General features: G+C 40.6%; 1 protein-coding gene across 1 annotated transcript; it reads right to left on the bottom strand.

Moving 5' to 3' along the window:
- Positions 1-351, bottom strand: LOC141019915 (retinal cone rhodopsin-sensitive cGMP 3',5'-cyclic phosphodiesterase subunit gamma-like). The gene is made up of 2 exons (XM_073494943.1): positions 209-351; positions 1-118 (listed from the first exon to the last, which is right to left on the bottom strand). Exons 1-2 carry the CDS (start codon positions 349-351, stop codon positions 1-3), a joined length of 261 nt encoding a protein of 86 aa, XP_073351044.1.
- Positions 352-16,468: the final 16,117 nt, after the last annotated feature.

Genomic DNA, 16,468 nt, shown 5'->3' with positions numbered 1-16,468 from the left:
TTAGATGATGCCGTATTTGGCCAAGTCGCTGAGCTCCATGTCGCCGAAGGCCTCCCATGGGCACACCACTGTGATGTCTGTGCCAAGACCCTCCATGCCGGGGATATCGTCACCAAAGCTGGAGAAGAGGAAGCAAAGAGTTGAGTGGTCAGGTCCTGATGTGTGATCATTTGATTGTTCTAAACATATATATAAAGGTTTTTTTTACCCCTTCTGGCCGGGCTTGGGGGCCTTGCTCTTGAATGTACGGGTCTGCCTCTGCTTGAACTTGGGTGGTCCCTTCTTGGGTGTGGTGGGGCCAGTGGATCCACCAGGGGCCAGGGCGCTTCCTGCAGGGGGGCTGGCGTTCATTTCTGCTGCGGACGACTGAAAGACAGAAGACAAGTGTCATCACATGAGCAATTCTTGTCTTTTGTCCTCTCCCCCCCGCCCCTCTCTGCTGCCCTCTGTTAATCCTGTTTCCATTGAGCTCTCAATGCCAATCAGTGCAGATTATGGAGATTAGTTTAAACAGCCAGATTAACTTTAATCCCACTGTGATTTGCAGACGACTAATTGCCCTTCCTGAACAGCAGCGATGCCAAGTGCAATGGGAAAGCAACCACTCCAGATTCTTAATCTGGAACTTTAACTTTAGATGACGTTTGGTAGTTTAAGATAACTTTAAGATAATTCATTAACTATTAGATTTCTGTCATACTTAAGTAAGTATCAAACACACGTCACTGTGTTGTGTTCTGTATCATCTGTACCTCTTGTTCTCATCTCAGCCCTGATCTTAAGCAGAATCCTTCCTAAGATGTACCTCTGACCCCCTGTTCTGCCGCCTCCTGGCACTACTATTCCTGTTAGGGAAATCTGACAGAGGTGGAAAACACCCTGGTTTTGGTACGTTGTGTAACTCACACATGTGCGGCGGCTGCAGCATCCGCAGCAGCACATCTAAACTGCATGCAGAAGGTCTATCTGTCTGCTCTCATGAGAGGCTGACCGACTTGTTATCAGCCATCTGTTGCTGTGACTGTTGCCTCTGAAGTCAATCCTCTTTACACACACCTGTTCTCTCCTTTAAGTCTCGACTCTTTAGGAATCATTCTTTCTTTTGTTGCTATTGCATTTCTCATCTTGACTACATCTATACTTCAAACCACAATTTCTTATTCTTGATCCACGTTTTAACCATTTAAACTGCAACATGTACCAACTTTGCGAGCACAGAATAAGTAGAAATGTCACAGTTAACAATCATTCATCTTTTCTTCCTCCTCACTTGTGTGCAGATCTCTTGCTCTTGTCATTCATTCATTCAAGCTGTTCCTTGTATAAGTTTAAAGTTTTAGCTCGCAGTGCACACATGCATATCTACATTAAAGCCATCCTTAACATAAAAGTCTAAGTCATCCTGTTCTCTCTACTAGTTCAATGCAAACATGACTCATTTTATCCAAAACCAGTCCACCAGTAGTTACTACTAATATACACAACCATGGAAACCCTGTAAAAGTATTAGCACTAGACTGTAAGTTTGAAGTCAAGTCAATAAGTTGTTTTGCAGCAGTAGAGTTTGAGTGAGTTCTCACCTGTTGTCACAGGTATCCCAAGAGGCCACTGCAGATCTCTTCTTAGAGCTGCTTCTGTCTTCTTCTTGAGTTTGTGCAGAATGTCATCTGTGATGTGCTTTTATACCTCCATCTCTAATCCCCACATCCTCCTCTTACCAGACACGTGGTCATTGGAAAAGGTCAGCTAAACTTTTCCACCAAACCAGCACCTCCTCCTCTTCCTCCTCCTCCCCTACCTGACTCCAATTGTCCTTGTTCCCATCAACAACCCCCCCTCCACCTACTGTGGCGGGGAGGCCGTTTATCCTACTGGGTAGACGGTGTCAAAGATCAATCTAGAAGGATTTGATCAGGCTTATCCCTCTAAACCTCAGCACGCCTGTATTTAGCCTTCGAGGAGACGACCTGCCGGTCGTGCTTCAGGTCCATGTGAGATGCTGTTTTCACATGTTGTTCACTGCTGATCCTGTGGAGCCACCAGGGACCAATGTGCAGAGGATCTGATTGTGTAGATTACATCTCTTGAGGACCAACATTACATTTGTAATATGAAAATAATTGTAGTTTCTTGTGACTGAATTTGATAAAAATAAAAACAAAAACTCCACACAAGTTGCATCTTTGTCCTATAATAGAAGTGGGGTGTTTGGACTATGAGTTAGAGGACATTTAGAGAACTTAATACTTTAAAAGTTTTGATAAATCACTGCCTTAAAAAGGTTGTGGTTTGCATTGTAGCCATGCTGCTGGCATCTCTAAATGTTAACATGTTATGAGTTTTACACCAAAAAGTACAGATGAACCTGTTGTACCTTCAACTACTCATGGCGTGTCAAATGGCTTGTTTGTGCATTCACTTTCACCTCTGAGTGCACCTTATTCCCAAAGTGATTCCTCCAAATCAGAGTTAATTACGGGCCTATTTGTGTCTGGCCTTCACAGCATGGGGCTGGCACCCGCACTGCGAGAGAGCGGCAGCGGATGCGTGAGGCCCTGTGGTACTGTAATTAAACTGATAACGAAGAGCATATTCAAACAGCCTGACCTGTTGGTCCTGACAATGTTTTACTTTCCATTTAGGGAAGGAAACAATAGCAGGTCCAGTGACCTTTGACTTCATGTCTGAGATAGTTCTCATACACCAGTATTGTTTATCTCATCACCAGGAACAAAAGAGGTGGACTGACAAGGGTTTAGGATTCAGGACTTTAGTTTTTTAGTTAAAATGTGCCTCTACTGATCCGCAACTGTTATTTTTATCGTTCGATTGACATCCAAAAGGATAGTTAAAAGATCAGAGTGCTCCATCGACACTGGTCTAAAATCGATGTGACCTCCGCGGGGAAAATGTTGATCTAATGGGAGGATCCCAGATTAGCCTGTCTGGAAGCAGGACAAATGCTGAGAAAGAGCCATGACACAACCACAGGGCGCTCATGGGAAGTTGTGTAAACACACATTCTTGTCTAAATACTTCAAATTATCCAAAAATCCATCTATTGAAACTTAACATTTAAAGACTTGAGTACCTACTCGCACAGACACAGGGAAAACGTAAACTCCACACAGAAGGCCTCAGTCACCTCTCCTCTGATCAGTTATCTGATTTATATTGTTTGACTGATGGTGCTTGCATTATATCCTGTCCTCCTATTTTATATATTTACAAAGGGCCGAAGTCCCGTCCCTTCCAATGTGCCCCATGGACCGTATTTCTAAAAGAATTTGCAGAGTAGTCAATAGCGAGAGACAAATACACTTTTTGATCTCATATGAGTGCCACGAATTACACTATGATGTCAAACTTCAACTTAAAAGATAATTTTGCAAGTCAAGAAAGTCTTATTTTCTTGTATAGATAGTGTAATACTTTGTAGTTTTTGTACAAACCACAGTGAACTACATCATCTTGCTCAATATATGTCACCAACATAGACAGAAAAATGTGTGAAAGGAGAATCAGTCAGTTCTGTGAGCTGGCTCTACAGGACTGACTCCACATGGTTTCAGTCGAGTGTTAAACAAGATAAACTAGCATTGTAAAAGGCCATCATGCTGATGTTTATCAAGTATAATGTTTATCATATTCACTGTGTTTGTTTAGCTTGTTAGCATGCAAACATTTGCTGATTAGCACCAAAAATCAAGTGGCCACAGTTCATGTGCCAATTTGTGCACCAATGTCTACCTGCTGGTGGCGCTAGAGGAAAAGTCAAAACATCACCAAAGCCTTTAGTATTCATCCTCTGAGGAGCATGAATGTCTGTACAGAACTTCATGGCAATCCAACCAGTAAATGTTGAACCAACCGACCAATACTGCTGTCAATATAGCCACTATGCTAAAAACAAAATTAGCAACTTGTTCAGCAAAACCTGTCTGAGATGCTCTCCAAACAGTGGAGGCATAATGCTCATAATTACATCTCTAATGGCTGTAATTAAATTATATTATTATTAATTATTAAATTAAAAATATTAAATATCCATCCAGTCTGTAGCGTGTACAGTCATATATTCTCTCCAACTGATTAATAAAAGTGAGAATGGAATCAAGGGTTAAGACTTAATTATTTACTGTTTCATGTAATGGTTCGGGGTCAACGAGTGCTGCACTTTGATCCGCTGAGGTTTTAAGGGCAGCCTGTTCGGGGAACATGGGCACCTGATCATATAAAGGAGGACAGGACAATGGCTTAACCTCTTTAACAGTATGTAGGCTGGAGATAGGAAGGAGCTGGCCTCTTTAATAAAGCAGCCATCAGTATGGGTCAGCATAGGCTGGCAGCCACAGAGAGTGCCAGACCTGTGTGATTAAGGTCATCACATCACTGATCTGCTAATGCTGAGCAGTGTGCGCAAAATGATTAGACCTCTCATTTGGCTTTTTACACATTTGGAGGAATGCTGACAGACAATGCAGACTGACGCTGGGTCCAATCAGTCAGGACGGTGTGTGTATACACTGTATGTGTGTGCTTGTTCACGGGGGAAATGTTGTCAATAAATGAATTAAAGAGTATGGCGGAGACTCGCTCCATTTGGAAAGCGTGATGAGATGATTTTTATTGTGAATTGGTGCTATACAAATACAGATTGATTTATATGTATGTTGTACTATTGTAATACGGTGAACTGGACTGACCTGTAAAGCATTACATTTCACTGCTAACATCTCTGTTGTAGGTCAATATGTTAATCCAAAATTGCCAACACCGCAACCTTCCACTGTCTGCGTACAGCACGCTAATACTCAGGCTAATTAGATTAACAAAGGGCCTGGAAAAATAGCACTGGGGCAGCAATTTGACGCAAGCAACACCATACAGTATATATATATATTTACAGTATACGTTTTCAACTTCACAGGCAGCATTTTACAGTCAGATTTCTGTAAACATTCAGACTTCAACTGACAACTCTTCATTCATGCAGCTCATGAATTCCTGCGTGTGTTCAGAGGAAACCAGACTCTTTTTACGTCCGAGCTCCCCCAGCCTGAGGACCGCCATATACAGTGCAGGCATACACTACATATGACATGTGGGATGTATGGAGGTTTGCTTCCCACCCTGCAAAAAGCTCAAAGAGACCATGACCGACTATTCTCGGCACGTGAACACACCTTTTTTTTGTTTTCAATAAAATAGGGTCTAGACAGGTCTGGACCACAGTCTCTGGTGTCACTTTGGACTCCAAATGTCCAAGACATATTTATATGTTTAAGTTCAAAGCCATCGAGCCAAATACAGGAAAACGTGACCATGAGGACAAACAGTTTGACGTATTTATTTTAAGGTGGTGTTAGGGTGCGCCAAATACATTAACGCTCACTCAGCATCCATCCATCCATCCATCCATCTGTTCTGTATTGTGCTTTGAATCCACTCTTTTTGAAATATAAGCTTTGTATGGCTAAATAATGCCACATCTACAGTGTGGTCTAAGCTTGTGGTTACATTAGGATACAGGAAATGGTCTTAATAAAGATAATTCTACTAAATTATGGCTGGAAAGAGAATGTATGTTTCAAACACTGCAGAAATACAGCTACAGACACAGTTTGAGTTTTGAGAAGGAGCCCAACGCAGAAGAAATGTATTTAGTCATGTTAAAGAAAATGGGATTATCATAGGACAGAAAAGAAGTGTATTATACAGTAGGAGTGACTCAAGACCTTTTATTGGATGTTTTGATACTTGTAACATGAAAGTTTTAAAGGGGGACTGTGTCGTCGTGGAGAAGAAATTCAAACTCAGAACTTTAATATATACAATATTAATGAGGTCATAATACGAACTCAAAAATATTTATCCTTTCCATAACTGAATAAACAAGCTGTCAATGTAAGATATAATGTGCTTTGGCTGTGTATAATGTAGACCTCACAACATGTCTGCCTCGTATGAACGGGGTCACAGAGCTCAGACTGTCTGCTGTGCTGCTGAATATGAGGTCAGGTGGACCAGTATTGGTGTTGACAGTTGTAGAGCGCGTTCAGAGATCAATGCACAGCAGATCACACACAGCCTACTTAAAACACGGCACACTTCCTAATCCCATTTGAACACTTGCTGACGCTGGGCACTGACGGCAGTATCGACCTCTGAACTCTACTGCACACTCATGCACCAAGTCAGCGGTTCACAATCCTTTTATTTCTCCCAGATGTACCCCGGCCCGACCTGGTGAACTACTGTAGCCCTTCACTAACACCACCAGGCAGGTTTATTTGAACTGATTTTAAAATTTCATACAACTATCAGAAGAAGTCAGTTTTTGACCCGTTGGTTTAGCTACTTCCTTCATTACTTTTAGCTAATATATGAATAAGTCATTTATTATCCTAGCCTATTTGAATTTTTTTTACTCTTCCAGACTTTATCCATTAGCCTACCTTTAGCTAACTATTTTCACAATTTTTCCACAAGGTTTTTAGTGAATAATTTAATCATATATCCATTGCCTACTTTTAGTTAAGCATTCCCATCATTACTTTAAGCTAATTATTTCATTCTTTCATTACTCCGGGCTAACCATTTATCCATTAGCCTATGTTTGGCTCCCATTTGAATCATTTAAGCGATCCATTGCTTTTAAGTAGAGCCCATTTTATTTATATCCATTTCTTTTAGCTAAATATTTCTCCCATTCATCCATTACCTTTCACTTACTGTTTGAGCTCCTCTGCCAGCTTATTCATTTTCACAGACTTGGTTAAACTACTTAAACAGTCTCTCCATGTGCCCCCCTGGCAACTGCTCAAGTAGCCCCCGGGCTATAAGTAGCCCTGGTTGGGCATTGAGCTAAGTGACATACTTCAGAAGAATTCAGTACAGTATGTACGTGCACACTACATGAACAGTTACATGTGGATCAGAGATGCAAACTCTTTTCTCTTGTGTCTTTTAGGTTCATTTGCCCCAAAACATTTTTTGTATGTGATTCAGTTTAGGAGGATCCTTTAAGGATCTTCTCTTGAGCCCTACAAGTTTTTAAAGTACCTCTGTATCATTATTATTCTGTGTTGCCATGTTTCTCATTCTGTTCTATATTTCATTGGCTATGGCCTTGATGTTGCGATCTTCCATTATTCTTTTTTATATCACTGTATTGTTGTTGTCCTGATCTCTGACATCTCTTTTATGTCTCCTGGTTAAGACCTCATTTGTAACTGCTTTCCGATGTGCTACATAAATATATTATTCATAAAGATATCGCTGTTGTTTTTGTTGCGAGTTAGATTAAAAACCGAACATCTCTGCTTTGTATTTTACATTAGTCATATAAATACAGACTCAGTCAGTATTCAGTGGCCTCTCCGCTCCCCTTCGATTGAAATTCCCTGGCACGGCTTACAGAAATTCACTTCAAATGCAACTAATGATTTTTCTCATTCATGCAAACACATTATGCATTTCCATTTCCTATCTGCTCCGCTTCTTTAAGCTTTGAAGTGCAAAATCCTCTCAGTTTTAGCCTAAAACATTCACTTTCATGGCAGCTGGCAAATTTCTTTCATATATGGATTAGCCTGTAGTAAATATATTCACTTTCATTCTATTTGATTAACAGGGTGGTTTTTTTTCATGAATGTTATTATTTCCATTTAACAGCATTCTGATTTCTTTGTATTGCTCTGCTGTTAATGAAGAATGTGACACACATGCTGCTGATGCTGTTTATGTAAGTCATCACATCATAGTGTTGACTTGTTGGCATGTTGACTGAGGTGCTTTCACTAACTTTATTTTTCTAGGTTGTCTAACGAGGTGGTTAAAATGATCAGTGTCACCTTCATCGGAGGCCGTTCTCAGGAAAGAAGAGTTAATCCACTTAAATGCTTTCCCTTGTTTTTTTGTTTTCTAGTAGACACTGCCTCATTGTTATTACAGCAATAAATGGCCAATTTGTCCCTTTCATTGTTGTTCCAAAAACCTATTTCTGTGTTTGGTATCTTTCCAGGGGTGCTGGGAATTTGCCTTTGTGTGCCAGTGTTATGTAAGACTTTAAGAAGCCAGCGTGCTGAACTAATTGGACACCAGGAAGGATTCTCTAAAGGGCAGACTGACCTGAATCTCACTGCGCAGGCGTTTGTTGTCATGAGGCGTTTCTCAAAAACATCTTCGGGAACTCTTTAGGTCTTGTGTCCCTCCTTTTGCATAGGACACATACTATATAGAAGACTGCATTTTTTTGAAAATCATATACATGACATTTATCAGGCTATTTAACTAAATCAGCAGTTGCTAAGATTTTTGATTAACCAGATAAACAACTATAAATGTACAAAGAGCTAAAAAGAAGTTGTTCTATAAAACTCAGAGCCTCCAGGATTTCAGGGAGTTCTGCTCTGAGGTGTCACGTCAAAACACCACTGCCTCCATCTACCTATTGAAACATGTCATTGAAGATTTCTCGCACTCCTATACACGTGGAAAAAAAAAAACAATTTTCCCTTTTGACTTTCCTATGGGCCGGTGCATTGTAGGTGTGTTGCAGAGTGTTATTCTCTGATTGGCACGTTACCAAACTATCTGTCCACTGATACTCCTCAGCGTGTCTTTAAAAAATTGGGATTACAGTGCATGGATGCAGAACTTTTCACAGAAGAGTCTGAGCCATAAAATCCTGTTATTTTTCGCCTCGCAGACTGAGGCGAGCTGTGAGCTACATGTGCAGCAGCAAGTATGTGGGTGTGCAATTATTAATATGCCATATTTCATCCGAGGCAGGAATGAAAACATTGTGCGAAAGGAAAGGAAGGAGGCAGTGGACAACTCCTGCAGCCATTATAGCAATGTCCGAATATAAAACAGGAGAATAAACATTGACATTCATGCTGCACAGCGTGTGCTGAATGCTATTTGTTGAAAGCCGACCTCAGCTTTGAAGTTATAAGAATCAGAATTGAAAGCGAGGACAAAATGAGAAATGGTTGATTCCACTGTTATTTTCTAAATGTGAAAACTTGTGTTTGTCCGGTTGTTCAATGTTGCATCAAAATCCATCCACACAATGACTGTTTGTAAAGAATAAGTTACTGTGTGCGTAGGCCTGACAGGAAGCATGATTGCTTTCAATATGAAAGGAAAGAAAAAGGAGAGAATATATTTGGCTGAAATTGAACACAGGAATATCACATAACCTTGAAGAAACATGGAGACAGGAGGGAGAAAAGAGAAAATGAGTGCAGATGTGTGTGCTTTGATATTAGATGACTCAGCTGAGTTAGATCAATCAGTGATAGGGAAGAGAAATAGCAGCGATGTTGTCAGTTTTTACTTTTTTAACAGGGATAAGATCTCACATTTAACCATGTGTTTGTGAATGAGTACATTTAAAGGTTCAACAATCCAGATTTCACGCATGGCTTCGTTATACAGCTGTTCAGGATGAAAACTGAGAAAATCTGATTTCAGCATAAACAACAGACAAGGTATAAGAGTCCTTAAGAGTCTTTGCTGTGTGTTCAAGTGCAGCTTTTTTGCCGAGACACAGGTGACATGAGGTGATTTGGTGCATCTGAGTCCTAAGAATCTACAGACATGCTAACAGCTCTGTGAAGCAGCAGTGCTTTGAGCTAAATGCTAACATTCAGATGTTTAGCAGGCATAATGTTCACCATCTCAATCTAGGGCATTAGAATTAAATTATTGGATAATTAGCACCTGGTCTTAAAGGAATAGTTCAACATTTTGGGAGCTGGGAGTTAGATATTATACCTGTCCATTAAATATAAAGCTCCAGGCAACAGACAGTTAGCTTAGCTTAGCACAAATTCTGGAAACTTTAGCCTCACCAGTACCTTGAAAGGTGCTATATGTAAGAATTAGCTACCTGTTGAATATATTCCTCAAACATACCAGAGTAACCACTTACTGCCAGCGACTGTAGTTGCCATTAGCTAGTCATCTCAGTTAGCCATGCAGCTAGCAGTCCAGACTGGGAGTTCAAAGCACAAGGGACATGGTGGTGTTTACAACGCTTCCACAAGAGCTTTGGACTGGGCCAGGGCTAGCTGGTTAGCACACGAACTGCAGTATATCTCTGCAAAACTGGCATGATGTCAAAACTGTAATTCCTTCACACTCTGTGGTTAGTTTTAGTTATTTTTTTGAATGTTTTCAACTAAAACTCTAAAATATTGTACCTTTGAAGCTGATTAATAAACATCTTATATCTTGTTTGTTAAATCCATGCAAAAAATGAAGCATAACACTTTATTTAGCCTGGGATTGTGCATGCAGACTACATGTGCATGTAAAGTGAATCCAACGTTCACAAATGCGCGGCAGTGCCATCTATTGTTTTATAAGTGAGCTTTAGAGGTGCTGTAAGGTAACCGCTGTCAATGCCGTGCTAGCCATTTCCCCAAGTTTCCAGTGTTTCTGTCAAGTGAAGCGAACAGGCTGCTGGCCTTCTACACATGACAGTTTTTTCAAGCTGCCAATAGAAAAAATCAATCAAACAGTGAAGAGATGAAAAATTGCTGGTGTACAACAGAGAAACAGACCTTTTTCCAAACACACAATCTGCAACACAGTTTACAACAACATGAGATCGAGGAGTGAAGAGTCTCACTGAGGAGACAATCACACCGGCTGAGGGGATGAAAACAGAGAGTCTTAGAAAGTTCCTGAAAAGATGGACAAACAGAGAGGACAGAAGGAGGCTTACCTTCCTGCCCTCCATGAAATAACACACAGAGCAGAGAGGAAGACATGTTGGAGGTGTGGACTGATTATCATGCAGGCTTAATAAACATAATTACATGGTTGTTCCAGGTGTCTTCCTCCTACTTCCCAGCCTACTGTTCATTTTTACATGAATTAAAGGCAATAAGAATTTAATGATATTTCACCTCATGACTTGAATTTGAACTGATTAGTCCCTGAGCAGACTGTAACTTTGCTGCAGTGAGATGCATAAAAATCCATCTAATGCTTGTGGTGTGGGAATCAAAAGGAGACAAATTTTTGCTCAGAAATAAGAGCGATAATCACACAGACTCAGAATAAACTTGACCTGACAGGGGAAGCGTTTGGTTTTTCATCCTCCTGAAAAGCAAAAACTCTCCCTTCACACTTTGGGATGCCCACGTAGTGATAGTAGTTGAGCCAAGAGCTCAGAGTGGGTGTAGAAAGACCGAGAGCACAGGAGACCGAAAACAGTGAAAGTGATGTACAGTAGATGTGAAGAGAGACGCTGCTGGATTGGGTGAGACTGAGAGAGGGAGCCGGAGCTGTAATCTGGGCTTTAAGGCTTTCATTGGCATTAAGGGAGGACGGTTATTAGATTGGAGCGGTGAGCGTTTTCTCCTCAGAGGGAGAGACTAATTGGATATCACCAAATCAGAGAGCCTGACGTTGTCATGACACAGGACGACATGGCGGAGGTGGATGATGCTCACACGGGCTCTAACGCAGTGGAAACAGCATTAATGGCAATTAACTGAGGCTGATGATGCTGAGGCAAGCTAGAGACAGAAATACACACTAACAAACACGCAAACACAAGTAAAACGTGACACATTCAGCATGCTTGCATGTTAACATATATCTGGGGAAGGAAGAAGGAAGGAAGGAAGGAGGAATAAATAGCAGGAACATTTCAGGGATTCATGTATTTCTTTGTGTTGGCATGCATAACACGTCAAAAGAATGAATCCTATTCCTGTAATTAGATTCCTCACTGCCTCCATATCACACAGATCTCAAGCAGAAGAGCCTCGCCGCCTGCAAATCAGAGCTGCAAACAACTGTGAGGCAACCAAAGGTGGGAGCAGAAGTGCAAAACAGGTAGAGGATGGATAATGAGTGTCGGGCTGCAGAAAGGAGCAATAAAAGATTAGAGACGGAGGGTTGAATGGAGGAGAAATGAGGAAGCAAAAGGTTATTCAGTGTAGCAAGTGCTCGGAGGCATCCCTGAGAGGCTTCGCACATGATAAAACACAGTCCCGCTGAGGGGAAATTAGTCCTTTGAGTTGATGTGATGTGATTCTACACTCTGCAGTGTCACGCGGCCGTGTCTCAGTCTTATATCGCTCACAGTGTGACTGGAGCTTTCCTGCAGCTTTCCTGCATCTCCGCTCGCTTTAATTTTACATTGTGCACAGGTTTCCTGTGATTTGCTCTTCGCCCGCAGACCTGATAAATGCTGCATTCATTTCTGGATGGAAATGAAAGAGAATGAGACATAAAAGAGCTTCTTTTTGACACTTCTTTCAAATTTCAACAGGCACATATTTACTGTTTGAAGAAATAACTTGATTACTGACCTCAATGTCATATATACGTTAAGCATTAACAATAAATGTATTAATAAGGTACTCATTCTTTACTGCTGCACACATCATGCTACTTTTAACAGGAACATCTGTTTTACAGAAATAGTATTTTGTTCAGAAACACACATATTTCTTTGCATGGTGTCTCTGTTTCTGTCTCACACACAAATACACTACAACACACACACGTTTGGATGGCTTACAGTGCCTGTGTATGCCACATAACATGATATATTGCTAATGAACAAGATGAATGCATATTTATTTGTTTACGTCTTCAGCTGTAGCCCCCCATAAATTCACAATCTGCTCAGCTTCATTATTTAGTACCATGTGTTTACCAGCCAGGAGACGCCCTTGGCTAGCTAAACATCCCATTTCCAGCCCACAGTGTAGTAATGTACTCATTAATACTTAACAAAGTCTATAACAATGTGATGCTGCCATTGCCGCTCACAGGCAGTCATTAAACAGCAGGAAGCCGAGGAACTCACATTATGGATCTTATATGTTATGAGTTTTGAGCTGGGAGATAATAAAATCGACAACACGCCGAGCATTTTAAATTACAAAACAAACCCTGTGACCTTGACTCAACCAGAAGTAGTTGTATCTGCCAACCATCACCCCAATATTTGTGTTTGTTGAGTTATTCCCTTCATATTACAGTTGCACAGCATAATAAGGATATTATAATATATTAAAATAAAATAGGATTAGTAAATCAGTTCAACAGCTTTGCTGAGAAAATAGAACCTGCGTCCCCATCCTTCAACAGCTAGTCTCCCCGGGGTCCAACACAGAAATCACATTTTTCTGTAATATTGTGCAAAGTGTGTTATAGTATTTAGTTTAATATCTGTACAGGCAAGTTTAAATGTGGATCAAAGAGACACAAAACAACAACAAATAGAAGAAAAGTTACGAACAACTATAAAGCCACAAAACAACAAAAATAAGCAAAACGAGTATAAAGAGACACAAAACAACTATACAGCAACAAAACAACAACAAATAGAAGAGAAGTTACTACAAAGAGACACAAAATGACTATAAAGCCACGAAACAACAACAAAACAGATGCAAAGTGACTATAAAGAGACCTGAACGACTATAGAGCCAAAAAACGTCAAAAAGAGGCAAAACATCTACAAAGATACACAGAATTATCACAGACAACAAAAAGGAAAACTGTCCACAAAGAAAGGCACTACTACTCTACAAATAGACTACAGACGTTAGTTTTTGTGTCTATTTCAGTCGTGCTGCTTTATAACTGAGCAGCCTTTTAATATCTGTGCCCAGGGGCCTCATTGTCTCATGATCTGTCCATGGTTTCACGAAAGGCGTTGTCAAATCTGCTCCTGCAAACTCCCCACAGTGTCCTGTTGGCTTGTCACACTTACAAATATAACCCCGGAAACTTGATATTGAAAATGTTTAATATGCCCCAAACTTTTTGCGTCAGGTCATCCATCCTGTGCTGTCTCAGTGTAACAGATCAGTGTATCCACGGGGCCATTCAGATGTATATTTGTACAGTTTGTCAAATGGCTCAGAAACAGCTCTGCTACAGTAAAACTGTCTCCTGTACACCGCGGTGAACTACGACATCCTCCTCTGCACCCAAATCCCCGCTGTAGGCATGCAGAGCCAAGGTGGAAGCTTCACTTTAGTCCCTCACTCACTCACACTGTTTCACTGTGCAGACACACAGTAGCAAAGAAAGATGGTGTCAAAGCCAGGTCCAGAACCAGGGAGAAAGAAGAGGAGGAAGAGGCAAAGAGAGAAAAGCAGTGAGGAGGAGGAGGAGGACGGACGAAGGGGAATAAAGAAGAGATGCTACAGTGAATGTTCAGATGGTGCTCGGAGAGAAGAGAGAAAAGATGAGAAGAGATTAGGGAATAGCACGTTCCACCCCTCCCCAGCTACCACTGTCAGGGCTAATATCTCATTACTAGTCTTAGCTGGCAGCTCTCAGGCAGTCAGGGAGAGGTCAGGAAAGCTCCAGAGAGACAGACTAACAGTGAGGCTCTCATTGAGCCTAATAGCATAAAAGTCTTGAGACATGGAAAGACTCTGAGGAACGGTCTCAAAAGAGGAGCCAGGAGGAGATGCTTTCATGTTGCTAATTGTGGGAACGAAGGTAGATGTAACACTCGCGTGATGACTACATATTCATATGTTGTTTAGAAAAAGAGTGGAGAAGCCAACACTAGTCAAAAATGAAGACTTCTCATGCTCATTTGTGTTTTTGTCTGTCTTACTTTCAGGGGAATGTTTGGTATTTCATTTGCTTTGGCAGGAGAGGAGAACGGATTTGAGGGGGTGCAAGTTTACTGGAAATGGAGCTTTGAGTGAAGAATTATAGTATTGGCAACAGATTTTAGACCACAAGCAGGAAAAAGAGACAAAGAGACAAAACCATAAATGAAAATAAATGAGCAGTCTTCATCAAGAATGAACTCACTCCTCCTGGATAAGAGCTACATCTTCTAAATATTTTTTTTGTGAGCATTTTATGCATTCATGTTCCAAAAAAAGGGGCAATTACCACATGTATTAGCTCTTTTCCACCTGCAGGGGGCAGATGAGTCTCACTCAGCAGGTTCAGAGTTGCAGCCACAAGCTGCAGGTGAAACTTGAGTTTGAGTTTTTAGTTAGCCTCTTGTTTCTGGGAGGGTGAAAGAGGACAGATAACTGTGGTTTCACACTGCTGTATATGTGACCACAGCTCAGCATCACACACACTTTGTGCATACCATGGTCACCTATGAATAAAAAATGTGGGTTTTGTGGGTGGTGTTGTTAGTGTGGACTTCCAATCTTTTGCACAATATTATGTGGGCTGTAGATGTTGTGGACGGAGGCTATTCTGCTAATGATGATATTTACGCCTTTCTTAACAAGGTTACAATGTGGTTACATAAAAAAATAAAATAGATCACTATACAGATAAGTTCAAATTCAAACACACAACACCAGAACCAGTAAAATTAAATACAGACAAAGTGAAGTTAAAGGTGCACTTTGTAGTTTTGGGTTAGAAATTTTAATCAGAAGAAAAAGATCTTCATTGGCTAAACAGACTGAATAAACAAACTCTCTTTGTTTGCATGGCTGGATAAACTGAATAAACAATCTGACCTTAAAGGACAACACCATGTCATACGGTTTTACTTTGTTTATATTTGGCGGACCCTGCCACCTTTCTAACTTCAAACAGTGTTCTGGGACCTTATTTTCCTCTGAGAACAGCTTGTTTATTCAGTTATGGAGAAAATAAGTATGTATTTGTTTGAATTTCTGGTGCCTCTTTAAAAATCATCAGACAACATTATGCAAATAAACCACACCAAAGCCAGTAATACCAAAACAATGAGAGAAAACCTTTAAACAAGCATTGATCCCAGAAGAAACTGGATTTTAATGTAGGCCAAACTGCTGCCTTAAGAATGAAAAAAAGCCGTGTTATAAAAATGTTATCTGAGGACTACAGATCAGATGATGACATGTTATATTTCACTGTGCAAACCTCTAATTAGTTTTCCAATATTCACTGTATACAATCTATGATTGATCAATATCACATTTCTATCTTTGAGCTCTCCATGTATCAGACCTGTGAAAGTCCAATGTTTTTTGATGTTTTTTTAACGGTTCATCAACTCACGACGGAAATATCCATTTTTCTGCTTGCTGCTGTAGATGTTCCAAACTGAACCCTGTATAAACTCACCAGCAGTTTAAAGATATACTATGTAACATTTGTGTACTTCCTGACCTTTGTTATTGTATTGTTATTGTTTTTGTTGAGTTGTGTTCTTACATTATCCCTAATGTTTCCAACAGTGTTCAATCCCAGAGAAATACATAATTTTATTCAAGGTAACGGTGCGTTTTATTTGGTCGCCTGTTGCTGTGACTTGAGGATAGGAGGCAGCGAACATGACTAAATGCACCAGTGCCCCATGTTTGAAAAACACAGTGAAAGTGCCCACTTCGATTCCCGTATGTTAGATAGAAAATGATTAATGTATCATGACTTTCTGCACGTTGGTGCCCCACCGCATACAGCTGGTGCCCCTTTAATTTTTTCCGCCCCTGCACCTCAACAA

The sequence above is a fragment of the Pagrus major genome, chromosome 23 (assembly GCF_040436345.1).
Source record: "Pagrus major chromosome 23, Pma_NU_1.0".
In the NCBI taxonomy this organism is placed as follows: Eukaryota; Metazoa; Chordata; class Actinopteri; order Spariformes; family Sparidae; genus Pagrus; species Pagrus major.
Note: the sequence above shows the minus strand (reverse complement) of the source record. Positions and strands in the feature narration are given on the sequence as shown.

What these genes read in the sequence shown, in the direction of transcription:
- LOC141019915 (XM_073494943.1), bottom strand. Translation starts at nt 351, where the DNA reads ATGAACGCCAGCCCCCCTGCAGGAAGCGCCCTGGCCCCTGGTGGATCC. An exon ending in CCCAAGCCCGGCCAGAAGGG is followed by an intron (nt 119 to 208) that starts GTAAAAAAAACC and finishes CCTCTTCTCCAG; the next exon opens with CTTTGGTGACGATATCCCCG.